The sequence below is a fragment of the Amblyomma americanum genome, chromosome 1 (assembly GCF_052857255.1).
Source record: "Amblyomma americanum isolate KBUSLIRL-KWMA chromosome 1, ASM5285725v1, whole genome shotgun sequence".
Classification (NCBI taxonomy): domain Eukaryota; kingdom Metazoa; phylum Arthropoda; class Arachnida; order Ixodida; family Ixodidae; genus Amblyomma; species Amblyomma americanum.
In genome coordinates, this window is record NC_135497.1 from 151,872,979 (window position 1) to 151,895,579 (window position 22,601).

Here is a 22,601-nt window from a genome sequence, read left to right on the forward strand (position 1 = left end):
GCAGTGTAAAATTAACGCTGGACGCTAGCGCCACAATATCTGCACAGTGATCTCCACTCATGTTAGCACAAGTAAATGTCGCATCGGTGGCTGTTCTGAGCTGAGCCAGCTAAGCGGCAGAGCCAGGAGGGCTCAGAGGTAGCGGCTGTAAATTTTTGGCTTGCTGATACCTTGGTGGTAGAAATGAATTCGTGCGTGCGAAATCCATCGAGATTTGTTCAAATTACACAGCGCTTGGCTGTTCACTACCGCCTAAGTTCAAACGTGGTGAAGGACGTGGAGCCACCTAAGGATCCTGTAACTCATACGGGACAGGTAAGCTAGCTGCCTCCTGCCGCTGTTAAAATTCATCTTGCCAGAGCAGTTAGCTCCCCGCTTCTTGTGCGACTCCTAGAATTATGACATGGATTGAGAAGGCAGTGCACTGCAAATTTGCATGCACTGTAACTGTGTCGGAACGAATGCTTTCCCGCATATTTTTGTGCTACTGACCTTGTGGCTCTGTTACTTACTTGAAGCATCTCTTGTCTTTCAGCACTGGGATAAAGAAGATTATCGGCTGGTTCGCTTTATGGAAAACCCTAAACAGGTGAGATGAGTGCGCAGCTACTGGTGATGTGCCCGAAGGGAAGTATGCTACCGATTGTCCTTGCTTTCGTCTGATGCACGTTTCACAAGTTAACTTTAAAGTGCGAGTTCGCAAATGACATTCGTGTTTTCTTACGTGTTTTATGATTACACCGCGGTGCTCGAGAGGTTTCTTTCTTGCACCCATTTCTAGTATGCAAAGCCACCCGCGAGGCAAAATAGTTTAGGTTCCAGAATAACTATTTAAAAAAACATTGCATGTGGGAGCACTGGTACCAAGGTTCCCATAGCTATTTGCAAAGTGTGCCGTATGCCGCAGTGAATTTTAGTATGCCGCAGTGAATTTTAGTATCACGGCAATGCTTCCTTTTTCGCAGATTTTAAAGGAAAATTTTGAAGTGCTGCAGTAGACTCGGTGATAGGCCGAAATCTTTTTTTCTCTCTCTCTTGCGAGGACCTGAAAAGGCCGTACAGCGATGCTTTGTAACCATCAGGCTGCACTTAGATGGATGTGAATGTATTTATTTATTTATTTTATGCATGCAGATAGGAGTGCTTGCGAGTAGTTTAGCTGCTACAAGCTCTGGTAACATGCATGCTTACCCCTCTCTCCCCCCCCCCCCACCCCGAGTTATTTCCTGAAGATATTTCCAAGTTGTTTTTATTTGCTCATATTTTTTCTCGTGTTGTTCTCATTCTGAAGATATGTTGTTTGAATGATACCCGTGAATAGACTCATCATAACAAAATATTGGATGCCAAGAACTTGCTGTGTACTATAGTAGGATACAACTCGAGCATGAAACAGCAGATGCCCCTCAAAGGAGGCCCTCTAGCCAATGGTGTCAACTGATTCTCACGACGTCTTGGTTAATCCTATTTGAGTTGCTGACGTAACATTGCAGGGAGTGGCAGATGAAAGGAGATCAACTACGGCTTAATCGGATTATCCGCTGTGTCATTAAAAAATGGTCACTCCATTGACTGCAGGGCCTCCTTTGAGGGGCATCTGCTGCTTATTTCTTGAGTTGTATCCGACCATAGCACAAGCAAGATTGCCACTCACGAGCACTACGTAGCACGTCAGCGTCACTCTCGTCATCGTTGGGAGTCCATTTAGGGTGCGGCAACTATATCAGCCTTACTCTCAAGGACATATTCAGTATCGCCACCATCCAAACTGCTGCAAGAAACAGCTTGTTTCTATGGAGCGTCACCGCGAACGGCATTATGCAAGTGTGCTACCATTTCTAAATCGCCACCTTCAAGCTGGATTTGCATCAGAATCCAGCACACACTTGTTTCTGCCATTTTTCCTGGCTTCTGGTGTTAAAAACAAACCGATGGACGAGCCTACCTTGTCGTTGGCAGTGAAAGAATAACTGCATCGTGCTCAACGAGCGTGACATTGTTGACGATATTGCTACAGTGTCCCAAAGCAAGTGCAGCTCGGGCTTGGGAGTTAGCTAGTATTTATGCTTTCAGCAAGCACCATGCTGTTTTATTCAAGCTTCACCACCTTGAACTGTGTTATCTGTGTTGCTCGTAACCCAGAAATTTTATTGGACAGGCCTGCTCTGTGTTGTTTGCGTAGCCCCCAGCTCGTGGCTTATCTAGAGCGTGCTCCAGAATGCTTTGGCAATATTTTACTGCTCACATGGAAGTGCATGCTAGGTAGGGCTCTAGGCCTGGAAGCAGGGTATTCACATACTCTTGTCAAACGTACTTGGGACTGTGCACGTGATCAGATGTATTACGTGCCCAGCAGAGCTTTCGGAAAGGCTGAGAACCAAACGAATTTGTCACGCTCTTCACTGTGTCACACCTTATGCCCATTAGTCGTTTGCTGAATAGACCGCAGCGGTGGCCAAGTGGTTGAGCATCCGCCTCGCATGCAGGAGGTGCGGGGTTCGATCCCCAGTGCCGCTGGGTACCCACCGGTGATAAAATGGGTACAAGCTTCCCCTGGCCTGGTGCCTGGTTTAATAACGGTGAAATGCTCGGGAAATGATTTCGCCGCTGATGCCCCAGCACCATAAAATTCACTATCGTCATCATCATTTGCTGAATCAGGCATGCATGTCTGATGGTGTGAATGCTCTGTGCATGCGTGCCTAATAATGCCACAGTAAATTTTTTGCAGCAAAATTACTGTGTAATGTTATCTAGAAAAAATTCTGAGTGGATGATGAGTACAGCTGTGTACTTAAGAACAGGTTGGGTGCAAATAATAGTGCAAAACCTCAGAAGCGTGCATATATAGAAAGCTTCAATTTAGCACCTGCCTATGAGTGCAGAAGGCCTGCTGAAGCACTCTGTATGTTTTTCAGGTAAACCCAAATTTTGCTGTCAAGTTGATTGCTGAAGTGCCACCCAAGGCAGTCAACGCCCGTACAACATGGTGTGACGGCGGCAATGGAGCCCTTGGTCATCCCAGGGTTTTTATAAATCTGGTTAGCTTCTCTTTCTGCTTAGTACAGCACCATGCATGTGCAGTGAAATGCAGCTACTGCAAGCACTATTCCCGAACCATGTGGTTGCAGCTTAGTATTCAGCCATGTGGACCATCTTCAGCAGTCACGCAGTTTTTGCTGCTGTGAAACATATTTTATGGTAGTACTGTGATTAGTTACTTTACATTTAATGAGAGTAGTTTTGTAGCTGATATTAATGAAGTCCGCTGCTAGGAAACTTATCACACTGGTTTTACATGCTTTGTTTTCTGCTAATTAGAATTAGATCAGTTTTTGCTTGGGGTAACCAAGGCTGTTGTATTCCGAGAGCTGATGGCTCTTAATTGGCCGTCATTGGCTGGCATTCAGGTCTTGCCAAGCTCCATTTGTATACAGGGTGACCAAAATATACTAACACAAAAAAGCAACCATAACTTTTCGGCACACAAATGAAATGGGGAGCACTTTTTTTTTTTCATCTGAAAGCATATTCAATACCATACAACAGCTTATATTTCAAGTTGAAAGTGTCCACGTTATGCCTTTATACAGGCTCCTAGACGCTTCTCGAAATTCCTCGAAGCCTTTTGGAGTGATTTCGCTCCAGGCCATGTTAAGAGCACAGTTCAGGGATTCGTTGAATTTTTGCTTGATAGAGCATGCTTTTTTCTCCACTATCCCCTAAACAGCGAAGTCCTATGGACTGAGATCGGGGAAATTTTACGGCCTAACTTCCTTTGCCCAGAAAGTGTGGAGGTAAATGCTTCTTGCATTCTCTTGAGCCCAGGGAATGATGCCGCCCTCCAGGGTTAGCTCCCATTGTCTCTTTGTGTTGATTTTTACCTATTTTTTTAATGAAAACAAGCTTTGTCTCCTCAATGCCTGAAATCTCGCCGGAAACCATGATGCTCTTGGTCAAATGGGTTTTTTCTGCTCACACAACTGGCAGAGGACCGTTCGGCAGCAAACCTCAATGATTTTGCGAATCCCAGGCCTGTTCAAGAGTGAAAAATATCGCTGAATGGAATCCAATTTGGGGCTTCACCGACGTTGAGCTGCTTCATCATGTGGCAGTTTTCCAGTCTGGAGGCTTTCACCTGCTCCCTGAGCAGCTGTCCTTTTGCTAATTTGTGCACTTGGAGTCCTAGGTCCTGTGACAAGTAGCTACGTGGTAGAGTTGCTGACTTCATGCTCCTGAGTGAGATTTCTCATGTTCTTCAGGAGATTCTGCTTGATTTTTTTGTACACAGCCAGTTTCATCTCTAGGGTTCTGGTTATTCAAGGTCTTCCACTCTACTGCTGGCCCTTGATGCTTCCTGTCTTCTGGAATAGGTTTAAGATAAGATATGATGGACTTGCACTTCATTAATTTGAGCATCTCCGGAACTAGCATTCTCTGCCTGTGGCACCTGGCAATGGTGTAGAGTACTTTTTAGAGACCATTTTTCCCTAACAGTATCACACCAGTAACATTAAAAATATCAGTTGTATATGAAAAAATGCTGAAGGAAAACGAATACAATATTGCTACTCAAAAATGCTAACAAAAGTAAATGGAATACAATTCAAAGCACGTTGCAGTACTTTTTGGTCCAATGTGGTCATGGACAAGGACAGCCATTGCTTTATGAGAGAATTATTGTCTGGTGTGGTTCCTGACTTCAAGGATTGTAGACACCTAATTTTGTTGCAGTGTGTTCAGAGAATCATCCGAGCTAGGGCATTAAGACAGGCATTCCATCCTGCGGAGTGAATTGCACGCCTCAAGCCAGCATGCATAATATGAATTCCCCCTACCCCAACACACAACTGAAGGTGCTGTGTACTGTTATGAAGCCTGATGCAAAGAACAGAAAATTGGATGTATTTGTACATGTTCACATAGCACAGAATACATGACAGAAATTAACTACACGACATAAGCCCTGTGTGTAATAAGTGTCAAACTTGTTCATACAGGTTTGGTGTCTGATTTAAAGTGCTGCTGAGACCATTTGGGACGTATAGCTGCCTACCATTACCAGCTGTACACCACTGTCATATATTACTGGTATAGTGCATAATACTAAAGTCAGCAGGCTGAAGATTTGTAAAGTACTCGGATCATGCACACTGAAGTTCATAAATTTCTTGAAGGTCGTAACGCTTTATTCAAACACCAGTGAAGTCTTCTCGTGCGACACCCAACTTGCCTAATTTATTGGTAGCATTCGCCGATAGATCTTAGCTTTCAAGTGACACAATATTTTTAGACTTCCACAAGGCATCTGACCACATTCTTCACCAAAGGCTGTTTAACTTGCACATCTAAACGTCCTCCCTAATATTGTTGCATGGATAAAAGATGTCAATGCACGTTAAGAACCTCAGGTGTAGACTCCTAAATTTATCTGGAGCCCTCGTAGCCCACGTGCCATTTCAGGAGGTTGAACCCAACGTACCGTACTCAGCCGCTTTCTGTTATCTAGAATTCAGTACACTCTTAACCCTTTTAACCATAAAATTAATTCCCTAAATATTTTCTGATATTGCCAAATTTGTTTGGCAATTTTTGCTGAAAGTGGCTTTTGTCAGGCTTAAAACGGGCGCTAAGGGCGCAGAACGCATTTCATAGACAACTACTGCCCTCTGGTGTTAAAAATTGCAACCAACACTAAATTGCCGACCGCAACTTGTCTTTGGCACTGGGAGCAATGTAACATCGGGCCGAACAAGTGTGACTCCTCATTAGTGGTATTGGTACAATCTTGTATGACGAGTACAGCTTGGGGCTGGTTGTTAAAGTGTTAATAACTCTTAACTCATGTGGATGTTATGTCTGGAGTTACCTTTACTTTTTTTTATCTAAATGAATTACTTGCACCAACAGAGTTCATATCCCTATCGCCTACTCTCTAATGATACTGTTAACTCACCACAACATACCAAGTACCTTGGCACCAACCTTCAGTCCAGCTTATCATGAAATGATCATGTTGATCTTACTCTAGCCTCTGCTAACTGTACTCACAAAGTTCCTACCCGTTTCATCCTCTGCAGTCTGAAAATTTTACCCACTTTGCAGCTGTTTGTCTGAAACTATTTCGCTAGTTTTGGGCACTGCGAAAGAAAACAACTGTGCAAAGCAACTCATGGCATGTTTTTTTTTTTTTCGGTGTTTCATTATCAGCCCAAGTCTTTAAACAATATTTGGGAAGATTTGGCACATCATGTATACTAAAGAAACCATGTGCAATTCAAGCATGGAAAGATTATCAGGGCAGACCAGAGCAGCCTAGTTGCGTTATCGGAAGGAGCCCGACTAGAGACCTCAAAGGGATAAGTATTGTAAAATTGTGTATATTGTGAACTCTCGGCTGTTTCTCAGTGTGTGTTCTAGCTATCGTTTCAGGTGAGTTGACCATCATTCATTTTGAAAATAGGTTGCTTGTTATGCGAACTAACAAACACAGCAAAAATATTTCACAAAACAATGACTTTGGTAACACATCTGCCAGTTTCTTGCTGACAGATTTTGCCACCAGTACTGATGTTTATTTTGGGGGGGGGGATTTCTGTAATGTGCATATTTGAAACGCAAAATAATTTTATGATCCCCAAGGCATTGAGTCCATAAATTATGGTGTTTTACTAATACAGGTTGCATCTATTTGAATAGTTTGTGATAAATTTCTTATTTGCACGTAAATCATTCGTGTTTTCGATTGAAAAACTGATGAATGGGCTTTCTTGAAGCCTGGATTGACTATTTAGGCCGAAAAATATTTTTTTTAAATTCAAAATTATAAATGGTGCCTGAAAGGGTTAAACGTAGCTTAAGACAGGCCCCAGTGCAAGAAAAAAAATGCATACATCACATTAATCCATCCTAAACTTAATAATTATGTGTCTGCCATCTGGGATCCCGAACAAGCTTACATCATCAGTAACATAGAAGCCTTGCAGGACACATGGTGTATGTTTCATATCCTCTTCAAGTGCAAATTATTTTTCAAATGAGGGAAATTTTATGCAGGAGCAATGTCAAGGTTGGACAGAAAAAAAATTCCTGCAGTTTTTGTCAACTCCCATCTCCACGTTATGACTCAACACTGGTTTTAGGATCTCAGTTATACTACTTTTGACTCATTCCTGTCATTAGAACTTGTTATGTAAACAGATCAGCATATTTTAAGCATTTTAAAGGACTCGTCCCTGCAAACAAGCAAAAAAAAAATGCGTACCAAGTAGAGCTGTACTAGAGCTGCCGTAAAATGTGAAAGCATCCATCCTAAAAATGATACCTTGCATTCATTTTGCGTGCCTGGCTTAAAATGGTTCTGCAGACAATTTTGCACATTCCTTGCGGGGATTCTGCAATATTCAGGACATGCAGCACCTAAAGGGATAGCTTCAGATCACTTGTGCAACACTAGTATCACAGTATTAAAGAACAAAATGGAGTTGGCAAGTAACTTTGCCTGTGGCCATAAATCACCTGATCACAATCACCTGATAGATCACAATCCTTCCCTTCATAATTCTTGATTCACCACCAGCTTCTTTCCACGTTATGACCATCCATATGAAGTCACTGCCACTTAACCCACTGTGCATGTACATTCATATTGTGGACAACAACAGAATGGAACATCTTATCAGACATTGCCACAGAATGATTCTAGGAACATATCACCACTTAACCTACTTATTCCAGATTTGTGTAGTACTTTCGATTTTTTTTTGCCTTTTTGTCTTATTGTGCCAAGTGATAGTTGTTCAGCGGAAAAGGCGGTGTCAACGTTGTGTCAAGAAACCTGCGTCACATGTGGATGTCTGGAATGAAAATAATCGAAAATAAGACTTGTAGTGTTAAATATCAGTGCATGTCTCATACAACTAAACTTTATGAAGTAAATGGTTTTATGTGAATAATATTTGTAAAAAATTTCAGTTATGATTTGAACGGACAACTTTTGGGTTGCCAGGCAGGCACACTGCCAACTAGGCCATGCAGGCATGCTCGTACAGACTAGGTGCAAGTGGGGTTTTATATATATGCGGTGTGGTCTTCCACGTAAAGTGCTGTCTTAGGAGTGTGTGCTAATGAGTATGTGCGTAATTAGAGAAGTTCTTAATACGGAAATAGTAATTATGCGAGTAGTAAAGTATATGTTGACATATCATATCCTCTTTGCTTGAAGTGGCATTGTGGCGCCTGCATGCAGCGGCCACCGGAAAACTCCTACAATCTGATGTATGCCGCTGCCCTAACAAATGGCGCACGCAAGCAGTATCAAATTTTCTCAGTGCAGAGCTTGTGTCCAGGTGGAGCGCTGCAATTGTGGTCATGTGAGTGTGTGTGTAGTGCAGCGAGTACTAATCAGTGTGTGTGTATATAGAAGCATCATTTTGTGCGTGAACTGCAGTGTAGAAACTGTTTCTATAAACATGTGAATGTGAACAAAGAACATGTGAAGAGAAACCACTTAAGGGAGCCATTAACGCTATCGTTTCATACCTGTAAAGGCGGAGCTTAAGTCTGAACTTTTTGCAAATATTTGTAGTGTGATGTTTTTTAAAAATAATTTGTGTCGTCAATGCTCAGGCCCCCCATATAGTGCCCTTGTAATGAGGGCCTTTGGAGGTATTGCGAATAAATTCCTAAAGCACATTTGTGCTTGTGTGAACACCTCGCAATTTGTAAGGAGGCCCTTTGAATATTGACGTTTGTCTTGCGAGCGTCCATAATAATCTCAACTTTCTGCTGCAGGATGCACCAGGCAACCACTCTTGTGGCTATTGTGGCCTCCGTTTCTACCAGGATCACTCATCCAAAGGCCACTAGGAAACAGAGTATTGTAACTGTTCCTTGTGAGAATAATAGTCATGTTATATGCAAGTGCTTTTTGCCATCGTTTTCTTTCGAGTGTGTGCATGGCATAGCACATGCAAATGCCTAAGAAAGATATATTGGTCCAGATTTCGAGATTGTTGGATCTCCAGGGGTAGTTTTTTAGACAGTGCATTCCAGATTCAGTTCAAAAGGGTAAAAGTGAAAGAAGTCAAGGTTCTGTTTGAAATAGTGATTGGTATTGGTAGCAATGAGCTAATATTATCTTTACTCGAATCTAGGCCTCGATTTTAAGCCGCCTGAAAGTTGAAGGCCAGATAAAAAAAACTTTCCTCGAATGTAAGCAAGCCGAAAAAACAATCGAGAACGACAGCATGCAAACGGCATTCTGACCTCCTCATCACTGTCCTCTTCGTACAGTGCACAACGTTCTGTGCCATCAAGTGCATTGGAAATGCTGCACTTTTGGAACGAGTGCACAACCAAGTTTTCTGGGATGTCATCATAGGCTGCAGCTGTCCAGCTGGCTACAACTCCTAGCGACACACTCTTGGTGGAGCCTGTTGGAGTTGGCTCACGCGTTTCACTGGTCCTGTGGAATGCCTTGCTCTCTTGCCAGATCTCTCCCTTTGGCCTGTAGCACTTCTGTGGTCACTGGAAGTGCCGCTGACCTCCGCGATTACACGAACTCTGCCAGTGCTGATTCCACTTCAGAATGGCCGACCTTTCTTGGGGCCCTTCAAGGGCCTCCTTGTTGCGGTGAAAGCAATAAGTTCATCATGATACAACGACAAAATTTTCTAACCTAAACAGACCTAAGAGTTCGATATCTAGTATTTAAAAAAAACAACAATTGGCCTAGATTGGAACGAATACGGTAGTTTGAGCACTTTCTCAACAATGTAGCATTTTTTCTTTCCTTCTAACTAGGTTTTCCTTTTTTATTGCATATTTTACAACCAATACCATCGTGAAAATCAAAACTAGAGAGCAAACTGTCCAAAAAAAATGACCAAATGTGTACCCTTGTGGTAATGCGAATTTCAGCAACAGCTCGGGTGGTGCAAAATACTGCTTCCCATACTCAGCAACTCTGGGCAGGTACGCCTTTTGCAGAGTGTGTTGTAGTAGTCGTGTGCAGCAACCACTCGTAGGATGTGAAGGTGGGGAGTGGTAATGTGGACAGGCATGTGTCATTCATGGTCGCTTATTCAATCATCCATACAGGGCAGGTTTTCTGGTGCAGGAGATGCAGCGAGGGAGTGGAGGAACTCGTGATGTCGCTAGTGTTATCTTTTTTGGGCCAACCAGCATGGCATATTGTCATGCCTTGTGCGATGTCACTTCACTTTGACCAATCAGCGTGACACGTTGCACCTAGTTTGATTTATGGGGGTTTAATGTCCCAAAGCGACGCAGGCTATGAGGGACGCTGGAGTGAAGACCTCTGGAAATTTCGACCACCTGGGGTTCTTTAACATGCACTGCCATCGCACAGTACACGGGCCTCTAAAATTTTGCCTCCATCGAAATTCAACCGCCGCAGTGGGGATTGATCCCGTCTTTTGGGTCAGCAGCTGAGCGCCATAACCACTTAGCCACTGCGGCAGCTACGCTGCATGTAGTGTTGCAGCGGTGCGGCGTAAATCAGAAATGTGGCCTTAACAACTGTCACTGTAAAAATTGGCTGCTACAATGTGCACAACTTTCCACAGACAACCCTCACTGGAGGTGACAAGGAAGATCCTCAATAAAGTGAACTTGCCTATGGAGGCAAATGAGAGAAATTGAAGCCATAGACAAATGGCACAAAGTAAATGGTGCATTGTTCTTGCCACATTTCAGCTTGACCCATTCTGCTCATAGATGACCTCAATGCAAGTACAAGTTTAGTCTAAATGTGGATGCATTTAACCATATCACCAGGATTCAGTTTCTCCTACACATGGCCGAAGCATCATAAAGGACAGCGAAATTTTTGTGCAAGAATGCACCAAAATTTTTCTCCCCATCTAGCTTTGTAGAAGTCCATGGCTGATAGTTCTACTTGATTCACATTTCTGAAAATCAGCAATTCTAGAGGCATATGTTGATTAGAGAGGTGAAGCTTGAAGCCAGCCCTCCAACCACACTCAGAATCCATTCTCTTCGTAGCACACAGCAGAGCAGCAAACTGACAACCAAACATTCCCCCGTGTGCATATTTTTTGATAGCAGCATCCCAGATTAACATCATTCAGATGTGATAACTGTCAGTCAGCCTCTTTGCAATATGCACTGGTGGGGAATACCCATTTTCATTTTGCATTGGAACATGCTAGTAAAATAAACAAGTCTGCAGTGCCTTAAAATTACACAAATCTTTTCTTATTGCAAAGCGTTTCAGCATGCTTGCTCAGTAAATATCCTTACCTTACAAATGGTCAAATGTTCTTGGGGAAGCCGTAAAAACATTGAGATATCCAAATATCTACTTACCTTTGGAACTCTTCGTCAACTTCCAAATGCTTAGCTGTGTACCAAGTTGCCTGAAGTCAATGAAAGCATTCAGCAAGGGCTACAGTTGCATACACATTTATTGTAGGTGTCATATATACACGTATCACAGCTAAGTTGTACAGTGAAGAAGCAAGAGCACTACGTACTAAACCGATGGCACAGCAGCAATGTCAGCCAGCACAAAAATGCAAACAATTGCCAAAAAATAAGAAACTGCCTGGACAATGCTGTGCATGCTTCTGCAACAGACACTTGCCAGTTATTGCGACCTGAAGCATATAGGAGATTACACAGAGCTAAAAGGAAAGTTGTGTTTCTGTTGAGAAAAAAAGTTCACAATACCACAGAAGATTGCTTAGGAACTGAATATACAGTAAAAGTGGCGTTACTTGGTTCAACTGCTGTATGCAGCTGCCCACTGGCACCAAACCACTGCAACCCAACATGGCGATGGCAGCAGGTCACTGACAGGCCAAAACTCCAAAATAGCACTCATAGAGACAACATAAATAAATAAAAGGACATTCAGTCAGCACTACTCGCATCGTTTACTTGTGTATCTTATTTCTGCCCTTCCATACTTCATCCTGGTAATGGAACACCAAATCTATCCTGTTACATGAAGAGCTGCCAGCATACAAGATGCAATGTACTGCAGCATTACAGTCGCACTACGTGAAAAATGCTGCCTTGGCAGAGATTCCACACTGCCTGCAGAAGCAGAGGCTTCCAGAACAGTCTACCACCATTCAAAGTACTGCGCTGAAATGTTAATACTAACACGATATGTATGCTTGAGTAACAGGCTTATAGGTTAATATGTACGTTACAAACTAGGCACACATACTGCAAAATAAAGAAGGCAAAATAAGCTCAGCAGATCCATGCAATCACTGTGCAAGAAAAATAAAAAAAAATTGAAATTATGGTGCAAACCAGTTAAAGTAGATTTGAAATGATGCTGGCGTTTACAAACTTTCATCCTTGAGCGTATAATATAAATAAACAGTAAACTTAAAATTAGTTTCCAAGTTACGCGGCTGCAAATGCATTTCTACCATCGTTCTCCTTTGCCATGGCACTTCTAGCTATGTCGTTTCATAACTGACACTCCTTATGCCTTCGGCAGGTTGTTGAAAGGCACACAATTGCATAATTGGCTTTCGAATGGTTTGCACTGCATAGACCAAGCATACAAACCACTAGACCAATCACTGAGTTCATGCTAATGTGCAGAGCCAACTTCACAGAAGCTTTGTCCAATTTTTTTTGTAGTTACGAACTACACATACTGTAAATAACAGTGACCAGTGCTACAACACTTGGGCAAGATATTCTAACAAAAACTCTTGCGTGTTATCCTCTTTTCCTTGCCATCAATATATCACAGATCCTGGATGCTACGCAGGGAAAAATCCCACTTTAGAAATTTTTCAAGCACGAGCCTTATAATGAGATATCCCTTAGGTGTTTAGAGAGCTAAAAGAAAAACATTTTTCTTTTCGCAAGACTTAAAAAATGCAGCCTGAATGTACACTACTTCTTATTACAAGGCTACCTCATTATGTAAATTTCTGTATTTGTTGCTTTTCAGCATTACTTGTAATCACCTGTTTACTTCAACATGTACAATTTGTGTAAAGTCCAACTTTGTTGTAGCTTCCTACACCAAGTTTTGACTACAGACTCAACAGGCATACCTAATGCAACTGCTGTAAATAAGAAAGATTTACATATTCCTACTGACTGAAATGCCCACTGACATCACTTTATATGCAAGTTGTGGTAGTCACAACCTTAGTGTGAACTTAGCCTTGGTCAGAGACATTGCAGGAAGTATTCTGAGCAAGTGCAGAACAGTTCAGAAATGGTTGTAGGTTAACTGGCTTTCTTTCCTGATCAGGATATAAAACAAGATGAATGGTTGCCAACAAATTACTCCAGAAATAACCTCATCGGGCGGCATTGAAAACGTTGGCTCGCGTTTCTCCACTTTTAGCAAAGAATAAAAATAAAAAACAGCACCCACGAGTTGGCTGATTTGATATCTTTTTTTTCTCAAGCACTGCTTGCATGCATGTTCAATGCATTTAGCCCTAGCAGCAGCTTGCATGACAAAAACTGTGGTACATTTTCACTGCTGTCTGAGATCGTCACATGAATGGCCCAGAATACAGTTTGCTCATACAGGAAAATGCAATGTGCAAAGGCTGATCAAAACCAGCGCTACAGAGCTCTGCAAAAGGCAGGCTTGCAGATTACCACATTGTAAAACAACAGGAAGTATTACACAGATGAATCGGACATACTAGCCATGAAGTTTTCAGTCTAACTTTCTCTGCAGCAATCACTGTCATAAAATACAGCAGCAGGTTGGCATTATTAAGACTTCAAGAGCATTGAATCTAATATTAGCCTTTTTTACGGCACCTCTCTTGCAATGCTTGTGGGCACAATGCGAACAGTGACTCGCAACCATGAATCTACACAAAGAGGATTTGATTGAGGTTTTGCCAACACTGGTTAGAAACATCACAGAGGACATGTTCATAAAGCCTTGGGATGCTTATAATTTACGCACACTGCGATGTCTAGCGCTAACAACACTTGGGCCTCCACACTTGGGTTCAAAAGTCTCGGCGCTATACTTTCATTCTGCAGTATATACAACACATGGGAAAATGCACAAATAACACGATCAACAATAAGCTACATAATCTAAGTGTACCCTGTACAACACAGAACCAAAGAACCATACAAGAGATGTCGACACTACATGCTTCGAAGTCCAAGCTCCGCCAAGCAACAAGTGCTAAAGATAAACTGCATATCATATATAGTGCACAAGGCAAGTGCCACTGCTTCTCTCACGCATGCAAACTCTTTTCTTGAAAAACTGCATATGGTTAAATGTTTCAAAAAAATTATAGGTTGAGGTGTGCTCTGCACCCTGGCTGAGGCTAGCTACTACATTAAGGCAGGTCACCTGCCCTAGACTTTGGTAAAACGCTGCCTCTTTGATTTTAGTGGCAGACACCTTAAAAATGTATGAACACAGCCAAAAAGCACAGCACCTTCGAAACTTTGTGCACTCTTGACAAGAGGGGTCCTTGGCTGAGCACTGGAAGACCAAGTAGGCTTTCTGTTGTCTCAGTAGCTGTTTTGACAGCACACAAAGCCCTGGTTTTGCTCAGAGCTTAGTTCTAAAGGTGAGTTATGAGAGCATTATTATTTTTTTTTTCAACATGCGGCACTGAGCGTACAACCCAAACATAATGAATGCAACCTGCTAGCTACAAAGCAGCTGAAAAACTTAGGCCACAGCAGAAATATAGAGGCAATCACATTCACTTTTCCATTCACTTACACATTACCTCTGCTCTATTGTCCAGTCTGCTAGCAGATTACTTGCTGCTTGTGCATGTGACAGCCTATCACTGTGCATCATCCCACTGATTCTCTGCGGCCATTTCACATCGCGTTTAGGGAAATAGTGAATGATTAATAAATAGACATGGCTTCTCAAATGGACAAACACACAACTGCTGCAAATGTAAAAAGTCAGAAGGTTACAATAACGCACACAGTCTGTTCCCCACACAAAAAGACACGAGTACAAAGGCAGCTGCTGCTTTAGCCAATAGCTGCACACAAAACGACAAAAAGGTGCTGCTGTGTACAGCCACTTTTTACATGTTTTCCTTGTGTGCCTGTCTTCCCCGCAGATGAATGTCCAACCCTAATAAGGCTGATGAGTAGTATAAATAGACGAAATCTAATAAAAGCTGATCATGATTTGCCCTTAAACATTAAAACACTAGCACTCTCTTGACACACTGCAAAAAACACACCACAAAATGACTTACAATGCAAACATCAGTAACTCTAACCACCAACCACCATGGCAGCTTTCACACGAATGACAGGTTTTCAAGCTACTCCACAGAAACTGACATGAATTTCTATTGTTATAATGTCACTAGTGGCTCTTATAGACCACACAATATGCACCTTTCAGTGCTGGCCTGCCAGCTACCTAGTGAAGATGACCAGTTAGAAATAACAGATGCAATATCAAACTGTGTACACACAACACTTAAATATCCTCACAGCAATGAAATAGTACTTATATGGACAATGATTTCACAGTCTGCTCAGTAAATCCACTCTTGGCTAACTGCTTCACACCAGAGGCTCAGACATAAAACTCTTCATGAGTCAAAAATGTAGTTCATTCAGGTAAATTAGACCATGCTCTGGGCAAAAAAAAAAAAAAAAACCTCCCCGTGACAAAATGTCTCATAACAAAAACAAAAGGCAATATTTTTAGTCCCTCTCCATGTTCTGCTGACTCGATTTGAGCACAAATATTCAACTGACGTCTGTACTTGACAATAACTGAAATTATGTCAGTACAGATAGCAATAAATAAAAGTAAGTCAAACACAAATGTCTGTAGCGACATACAATACCTCCGAGAAAAACACTCAATATTCACTGTTTATCAATGGCTGTGGCCTAAACAAGCTCCTGAAAACAAATAAAAGCTTATACCGACCTTTACTACAGGACAGGTGTCTTAAGTAGACATTTCGATGTGACAAACACTGGCATTCCTCTCCCGATACCCTCAGATGCTAAACAGCATCCTAGTTCACATTCAGCAGTTGTGTTCTGTTCTACATTACTCAAATGCAATTGTACTAAAATCGAATTGCATTTCCAATAAGAGATATTTGGTGCTATTCCAAGCAACATAGGAAAGTAATGTGGTTTACACTAATTTTTTCAACTAAGACATACAAAGTAGATCTTGAACACAAGGTATAAAAATGCAATGGAACTTGAAACATGGCTTCAGGATACTGTTACCCACATATTTTAAAGCTCACATTTTCTCACTTCACTAGTTCACATGCTGTGAACATAGTGTGTTGTTTACATGCCCACCCAAAGCCTTTCAAGCCGAATAGTAGGAAGTGCTTTGAGGCAGCAGTGTCAGTTCTTGTTGAAACACCATCTATAGATGACATACTGCATGTCCAATGAGGCACGTTTGTTTCCACAAAAAAATTTATGGGAGATGAAGGGAGAGGGGAACTGGGGCATAAATAAATATTCATACTGCAGCGCTGGAGGGCAACCTGGCCCTGCAATCATTCAGCCACCCAGGGAGTGATGGAAACTACATGAACCTTAACTTGTTCACATGCCATGAACATATTTGAAAACTAAACATTTTGACAGATTTGCATGTCTGGTTGGGTTTGAAGACTTATAATAAACTGCACATCTCCAACCAAAATTTTAACTTTAACCCAACGTTTCCAAGCTGAGTCACAGGGGTGACTGAGGGCAGTAGCTAGGGTGTTTTAAAGGGACACTGAGGAGAAATTGAAGTTGGCTTGTATAGATAGAATACCATCTCCTGATCACAAAAACGCCGCTCTTACTGAAAACAAAACTCTTGTAAGGTAGAAAATAGCAAGAACCAAAATACAGGTATCGCCACCACAGGCCAATCTCGCAAGTACAAGCGTGGTGACACCATAGGACAAGAGACGCCACCTTGGAGCAATTTTCCATCCTACTTGGTTTCGCGAATCTCTGAGGCTGACAAAGGTAGGTTGCGCATATCAATATTAAAGTAAGTTTTGTTTTAAAACCAATAGTGCACTTTTATCACACAACGAAGGCAGGCAAAAGACAACCTGAATGTTGGAAGCAAAGAAAACGGATGCTTGGCGGCGCCACAGGCGGCCAGGAGAGTTTCGATTTATTATGGCGCTTCGCATCTATGAGCCACCCGCCGCGGTGGCTCAGTGGTTAGGGTGCTCGACTACTGATCTGGAGTTCCTGGGTTCGATCCCGACCGCGGCGGCTGCGTTTTTATGGAGGAAAAACACTAAGATGCCCATGTGCTGTGCGATGTCAGTGCACGTTAAAGATCCCCAGGTGGTCGAAATTATTCCGGAGCCCTCCACTACGGCACCTATTTCTCTCTTCTTTCACTCCGTCCTTTATCCCCTCCCTTACGGCCCGGTTCAGGTGTCCAACGATATATGAGACAGATACTGCGCCATTTCCTTTCCACCAAAAACCAATTATTATTATTATTATTACTATTATTATGAGCTTTGCGTGCCCCGTGGTTTTGTTTTTGACGCGCTTCGATTTACAAGCGCCGAACAGCAGAGGAACTCCAAGTGCCGCTTGAAGTGCTAGTTAACCTTTGAAGGAGCCTGTTAAGGCTTGTCAGATGATCGCCATGATCGATGTAAAGCTATGATGGCACGATGGTCGGTGATCGTACAAGGCAGCACTTGTGTATTCGCACGCTTGCCCGGCGAAACATTCCCGGCTGTGCCAGTCAACTTCAAACTACTTCACGGAAATCGTTTATTAGGGACGGGAGACAAGGTACAAGGCAGTTCAGGAAAATTGCTGATGGCCTAGCTCTGTTAGGCCAGGATATACCTAGCGAAAGCACGGAGATTTCTGCATCAGAAGAGTGCATTCACCAGATGCGCCTTTATTGACGGCTGTAACTTGAGCCGTCGTGGCGGAGCGGCAGCATTTCCGCCTCAAAGGCCGAAGGCCCTGATTCGATTCCGAACCTCGGCACCGGACTTTTCTTTCTTTCAGTGAGTGGGCGGGGGGTTTCAGTGGCTCCCATGGATGCCGCCGCTGAATATGTTGGTTAGCGGTTAAGCGCAGGCTCTGTTAAGGTGCATTTATGCTGTGGCGAGGCGCGCGCGCGCGCTGCACGGAGAAGTCACGTCGGTCAAAGCGAGACCCTCTATACTCCAACTGCGCTTGACCGCCGACGCGTTCGGCGGCTTCGGCACACTCTGACCGCACTGGCGGGGAAATTGGAGCATGTATTTATTTCGCGCCGAGTGCGCCAGCCGCTGCCGGCCCGGCCAGACTGATTTGGCTCCGCGGCGAGGTGCGCGTTATATTCAATAGCTGCGGAACTGTTCTTTTCGAGCTCGGCTATTTTAATCCATTCACAGTACAGCCGCCCTGATTTTTAATAATATAGCGCGAGCGTCGACTGAACTGCTGGTGAGCGCCTTATAACGGCGATAAGCGTGCAACAAGGCGAGAGTTCGCGCACGAGCAGGAAGAAAGGGCGTCGTCTGCTACGCTGTTCCGATCATGAGGACACACTCCCTGCCACAATACCATTTCGCAAAAACACGCCAGGCAGTAGAGCACATGCGCATGAATAAAATGCGACAGTGAGACGTGATGCCGTCTCTTTTTTGCTAATACGTCGGCCACGCTGGCGAAGCAGATTGAAGATAAGAGAAAATAAAAAGAAGGAAACGCAGCAACAGATGGAAACGATTGCCAGGATCACGATAAAAGACGCACCGACCAGCTGTTTAATCAGCTTTGCAGTGTCTCGAGAGTATAAAAAGGCATCTCAGCTTTCAAACGCTCTCTTCGGCGGAAAATGCCTCCACGCGTGCCAATGGAACAACGCCACCGCGTCATCGCAATGTCGCTTTGCGGCAAGTCTCAGAAAGAAATCGCTAAGAGCGTTGGAGTCACTCAGGCTACCGTAAGTAGGATAGTTCAGGCTTATCGCGACGAAGGGCGCATTTGTGACGCGCCTCGACATTTGAAGCGTAAGACAACCGAAGAAGAGGACCATGCCACTGTTGCTGCGGCTTGTGTAGCGCCCTTCATGACTGCTGGCGAATTGAAGCAGGTTGCTGGAGTGGACGTGAGTGACAATTTGGTGCGTGTCCGACTTCGAGAAGCAGGTCTTCGCAATCGAGTTGCGGCCCAGAAGCCGAAGCTTTCGGCGACTAACAAGGAGAAAAGGCTACAGTTTGCACGCGATCATATTGAATGGACCGTTGAGGACTGGGCAAATGTTGTCTTCACAGACGAGTCCACGGTTTGCACGAAATGGAACCAGCAACAGAAAGTTTACCGGCCAGACCTAATGAGGTAGGTGATTTAGCATTGTTCATTTTTTTTTATTTGGCTATGTTTGGCTTACATCTGCGAAAGTATATGGCATTTGCTTCGCGGGGTGACATGTGATTATCAATTTCAGCTGTCACTGTTCTAGAAATAGATGATGCAGCACAGGCGGGTAAAATTGTTCCTTAATAGAATTACTTATACTTGGTTAAATTTGAAAAATGTTTGCTGAGATTGTGGATGGATTATACTTCCATGTAAAGAGCGGGTGTATTGTTGCCGTAATATTTTTTTAGGTGTCGTTTAATCTTGTCTAAGCGCCATTCACACAATTTATGTTGTTTATAAAATTTTCTTCCTCTGTTGCAGGTTTGATCCACACTATGTTCAGAAGGTCAAGTCTAGTGGCAGGACGAGTGTAAACATTTGGGGAGTAATAACTAAGGACGGTCTTGGCCCACTCCGTCGTATATCGGGCCGTTTCTGTGCAGAAGCATACCTGGAGATTATTAATGAGGAGCTTCTTCCCCATCTTCTGGACGGCCCTTTCACGGATGGTTGCTTCTACCTACAGCATGACCTGTCGCCGGTTCATACTGCACGCGCCGTGAAAGAACTTCTGGAACAACTAGGCATCATGACGTTGTCTTGGCCTCCCCAGGGAGCGGACCTCAATATAATTGAAAATGTGTGGGGTATCCTCAAGTCCAACTTGTCAAAAATGGGTCTGCACGATGCATCGCCAGACGACTTATGGGAAGCCGTGAAGAGTGAATGGGATGCCCTCAAGGATGACATGAACCTTGTGCCCGCACTCTTCGACTCCCTGCCCAGGCGCATCGCGGGTGTTGCTCAGTCTGGAGGAGAATTTCAGCGTTATTAACTTCTAAGTCTGATGTGTGAAAACCTTGAGTCAAGGCCTTGTTTCAGTTCTAAAATGCACCATGCAAATAAAAGTTATAACTTCCGCGGATACATGCAACTATGCCTTACTACCCCCTCCTCTCCTCAAAAAAAAAAAAAACTTTCCTATACACACCACGCTTCTCAATGCACTCATCGCTCCTAATCTGACGACTACGATTCCCAGCTCAGGTGACGCATGCAGGAAACGGCAATCTTCTTGCAGAAAACAAAAAGGAAAGCGCAACCATTCGTGGCTCCGTGTCTTTGCTCTCCAAGTAGTTCAGGAGTGAGTCAGTAAACTTTACTGAATTAAGACAAAAAAAGACAGCATAAGTGGGCCTTGGTCCAGAGCCACAAAAACCGAAAAAAGATAACTCGCAAGGAGGCACTCTCCGCGGAAGGGCACGTTTGAAAGCTGCGGTGCAATTTTTATACCCTCTAGATACTGAAATACCGATTAAACAGCTGGTCGGTGCGTCTTTTATCGTGATCCAGGCAATCGTTTCCATCTGTTGCTGCGTTTCCTTCTTTTTATTTTCTCTTATCTTCAATCTGCTTCGCCAGCGCGGCCGACGTATTAGCAAAAAAGAGACGGCATCACGTCTCACTGTCGCATTTTATTCATGCGCATGTGCTCTACTGCCTGGCGTGTTTTTGCGAAATGGTATTGTGGCAGGGAGTGTGTCCTCATGATCGGAACAGCGTAGCAGACGACGCCCTTTCTTCCTGCTCGTGCGCGAACTCTCGCCTTGTTGCACGCTTATCGCCGTTATAAGGCGCTCACCAGCAGTTCAGTCGACGCTCGCGCTATATTATTAAAAATCAGGGTGGCTGTACATATCTGAAGGTACATGCAAGTTGGCGAGAGAGCCAGATCCAGTGGACCGTTGGATCTAGCGGAAGCCGTTGAAGCGTCGTGCGCCAGCTTTGGTTTCAAGCCGCCGACTTTAAACGCGACCGCCCTCGAGCACCCATTTGTTTTTTGTGGTAAAAAATAAATAAATAACTTGGCCCTTGCAACCGTGGGAGACCTCTACGCCGCCTGCTGCGCCGTGCAACCGCGCCGTTCAAGGAATCACAATCCGTTGGCCCCAAAGTCCCGGCCAGCCTCCGATGGGCGCAAGGCGCCGACCTTGTCCTGGCCCCTTGCGACTCCCCGCACTGCGGTTATAATATTTAGTTTGCAACGGCTGCTGCTCTCTGGGGGACGGGGAAACCACCCGCTGGCACCTAACCTAACCGTGCTCCCTCAAAAGCATCGCACGCTCTGTCGGGCTGAGGTCGCTGAAATGCAGGCCAGAGTTTTTGCTAGAACTACGTCGTCGGGTTCGGGAACGGGATCCATCGTAACGCTGGCAAGACGCCGGTGCAAACGTAAACGAAGCGACGGTAGCGACCCCCGATAGATGCCTTCAACGTGCGGCGGCGGTAGCTTTCATTTCGGCAGTTGCTAGACCGCACCGCTAGCCGCCAGAAATCACAGAGTGTCCGTTTACGTCACGTTTCACATCACTCCGTTCTGTGTCGTCATAAGAGTTCTCGAGTTTGAATCGGAGCGGTGGGAAAAACTTTTTCAACTTCGAATCCAAATTTCTTTGAAATAAATGCATCTTTCGCTCCCGGACAAGCGTCAACAAAGCCATGAAATGCGGAACTATTAGATATTGCTAACACAAAAAATTTGATAGGGTTCTCCTCAGTGTCCCTTTAAGTATGGAGGGGAGGGGGAGGGGGGGGTGAAAAGAAGGACAGCTGACAGCTGTGTGTCCCAAAAGGTGGTGGGAAAGGTGCCTCAGAGGGGGGTTTAGGCTGTTAGTCACGCTGGGGCACTGCAGGGAGGTGTTGAATGGGGACTTTTTTTCGTTGTTTGTGTTGAAGAGCAAGTCCCTGGGCATATACTGGGGGCAGGTTTCCTTTTGTGGGGTTGATATTGTTCCCTGTGGTTTTGATATGCCAGGATTCCAGAAGGAGCCTCTTGTGCTAATTTGTTTCGGTTCTCAGGATGCAGGTTTCTTCAAAGTTGATTCTATGGTCAGAGTCCTGGGAATGGTCGGCTACTGGATTGCCCTCTACAGGTTGTGCACAAGCCCACAAACACTTTGCGCTTTGCAGAGGAAGAGCCCAAGGCATTGTCTACCAAATTCCATGTCTACATGGGCGGCGGAACCAAAAATTTCAAAGAAAGAATCCAGTAGCCATAGAATCTCTGACCATAGAATCAACTTTGAAGAAACCAGCATCCTGGGAACTGAAACAAATTACCACAAGAGGCTCCTTCTGGAATCCTGGCATATCCAAACCACACCAACAATAACAATATCAACCCCACAAAAGGAAACCTGCCCCCAGTATATGCCCAGGGACTTTGCTCTTCAACCCAA

The 22,601-nt window shown here is 44.0% G+C and overlaps 1 protein-coding gene across 1 annotated transcript; it reads left to right on the top strand.

The window, feature by feature from the left end:
- The first annotated feature begins 55 nt into the window (after positions 1-55).
- ND-13A (NADH dehydrogenase (ubiquinone) 13 kDa A subunit) lies at positions 56-8,922 on the top strand. The gene is made up of 4 exons (XM_077647369.1): positions 56-315; positions 536-589; positions 2,919-3,041; positions 8,794-8,922. The coding sequence occupies exons 1-4, from the start codon at positions 184-186 to the stop codon at positions 8,866-8,868; spliced, it is 384 nt and encodes a 127-aa protein (XP_077503495.1). The 5' UTR covers positions 56-183; the 3' UTR covers positions 8,869-8,922.
- The last annotated feature ends 13,679 nt before the right edge of the window (positions 8,923-22,601 follow it).

Excerpts from the sequence above, each read along its gene's own strand:
- ND-13A (XM_077647369.1), top strand. The coding sequence starts at position 184 with ATGAATTCGTGCGTGCGAAATCCATCGAGATTTGTTCAAATTACACAG. Across the intron at positions 590-2,918 it reads TTATGGAAAACCCTAAACAG|GTAAACCCAAATTTTGCTGT; the intron begins GTGAGATGAGTG and ends TATGTTTTTCAG. Across the intron at positions 3,042-8,793 it reads CCAGGGTTTTTATAAATCTG|GATGCACCAGGCAACCACTC; the intron begins GTTAGCTTCTCT and ends TTTCTGCTGCAG.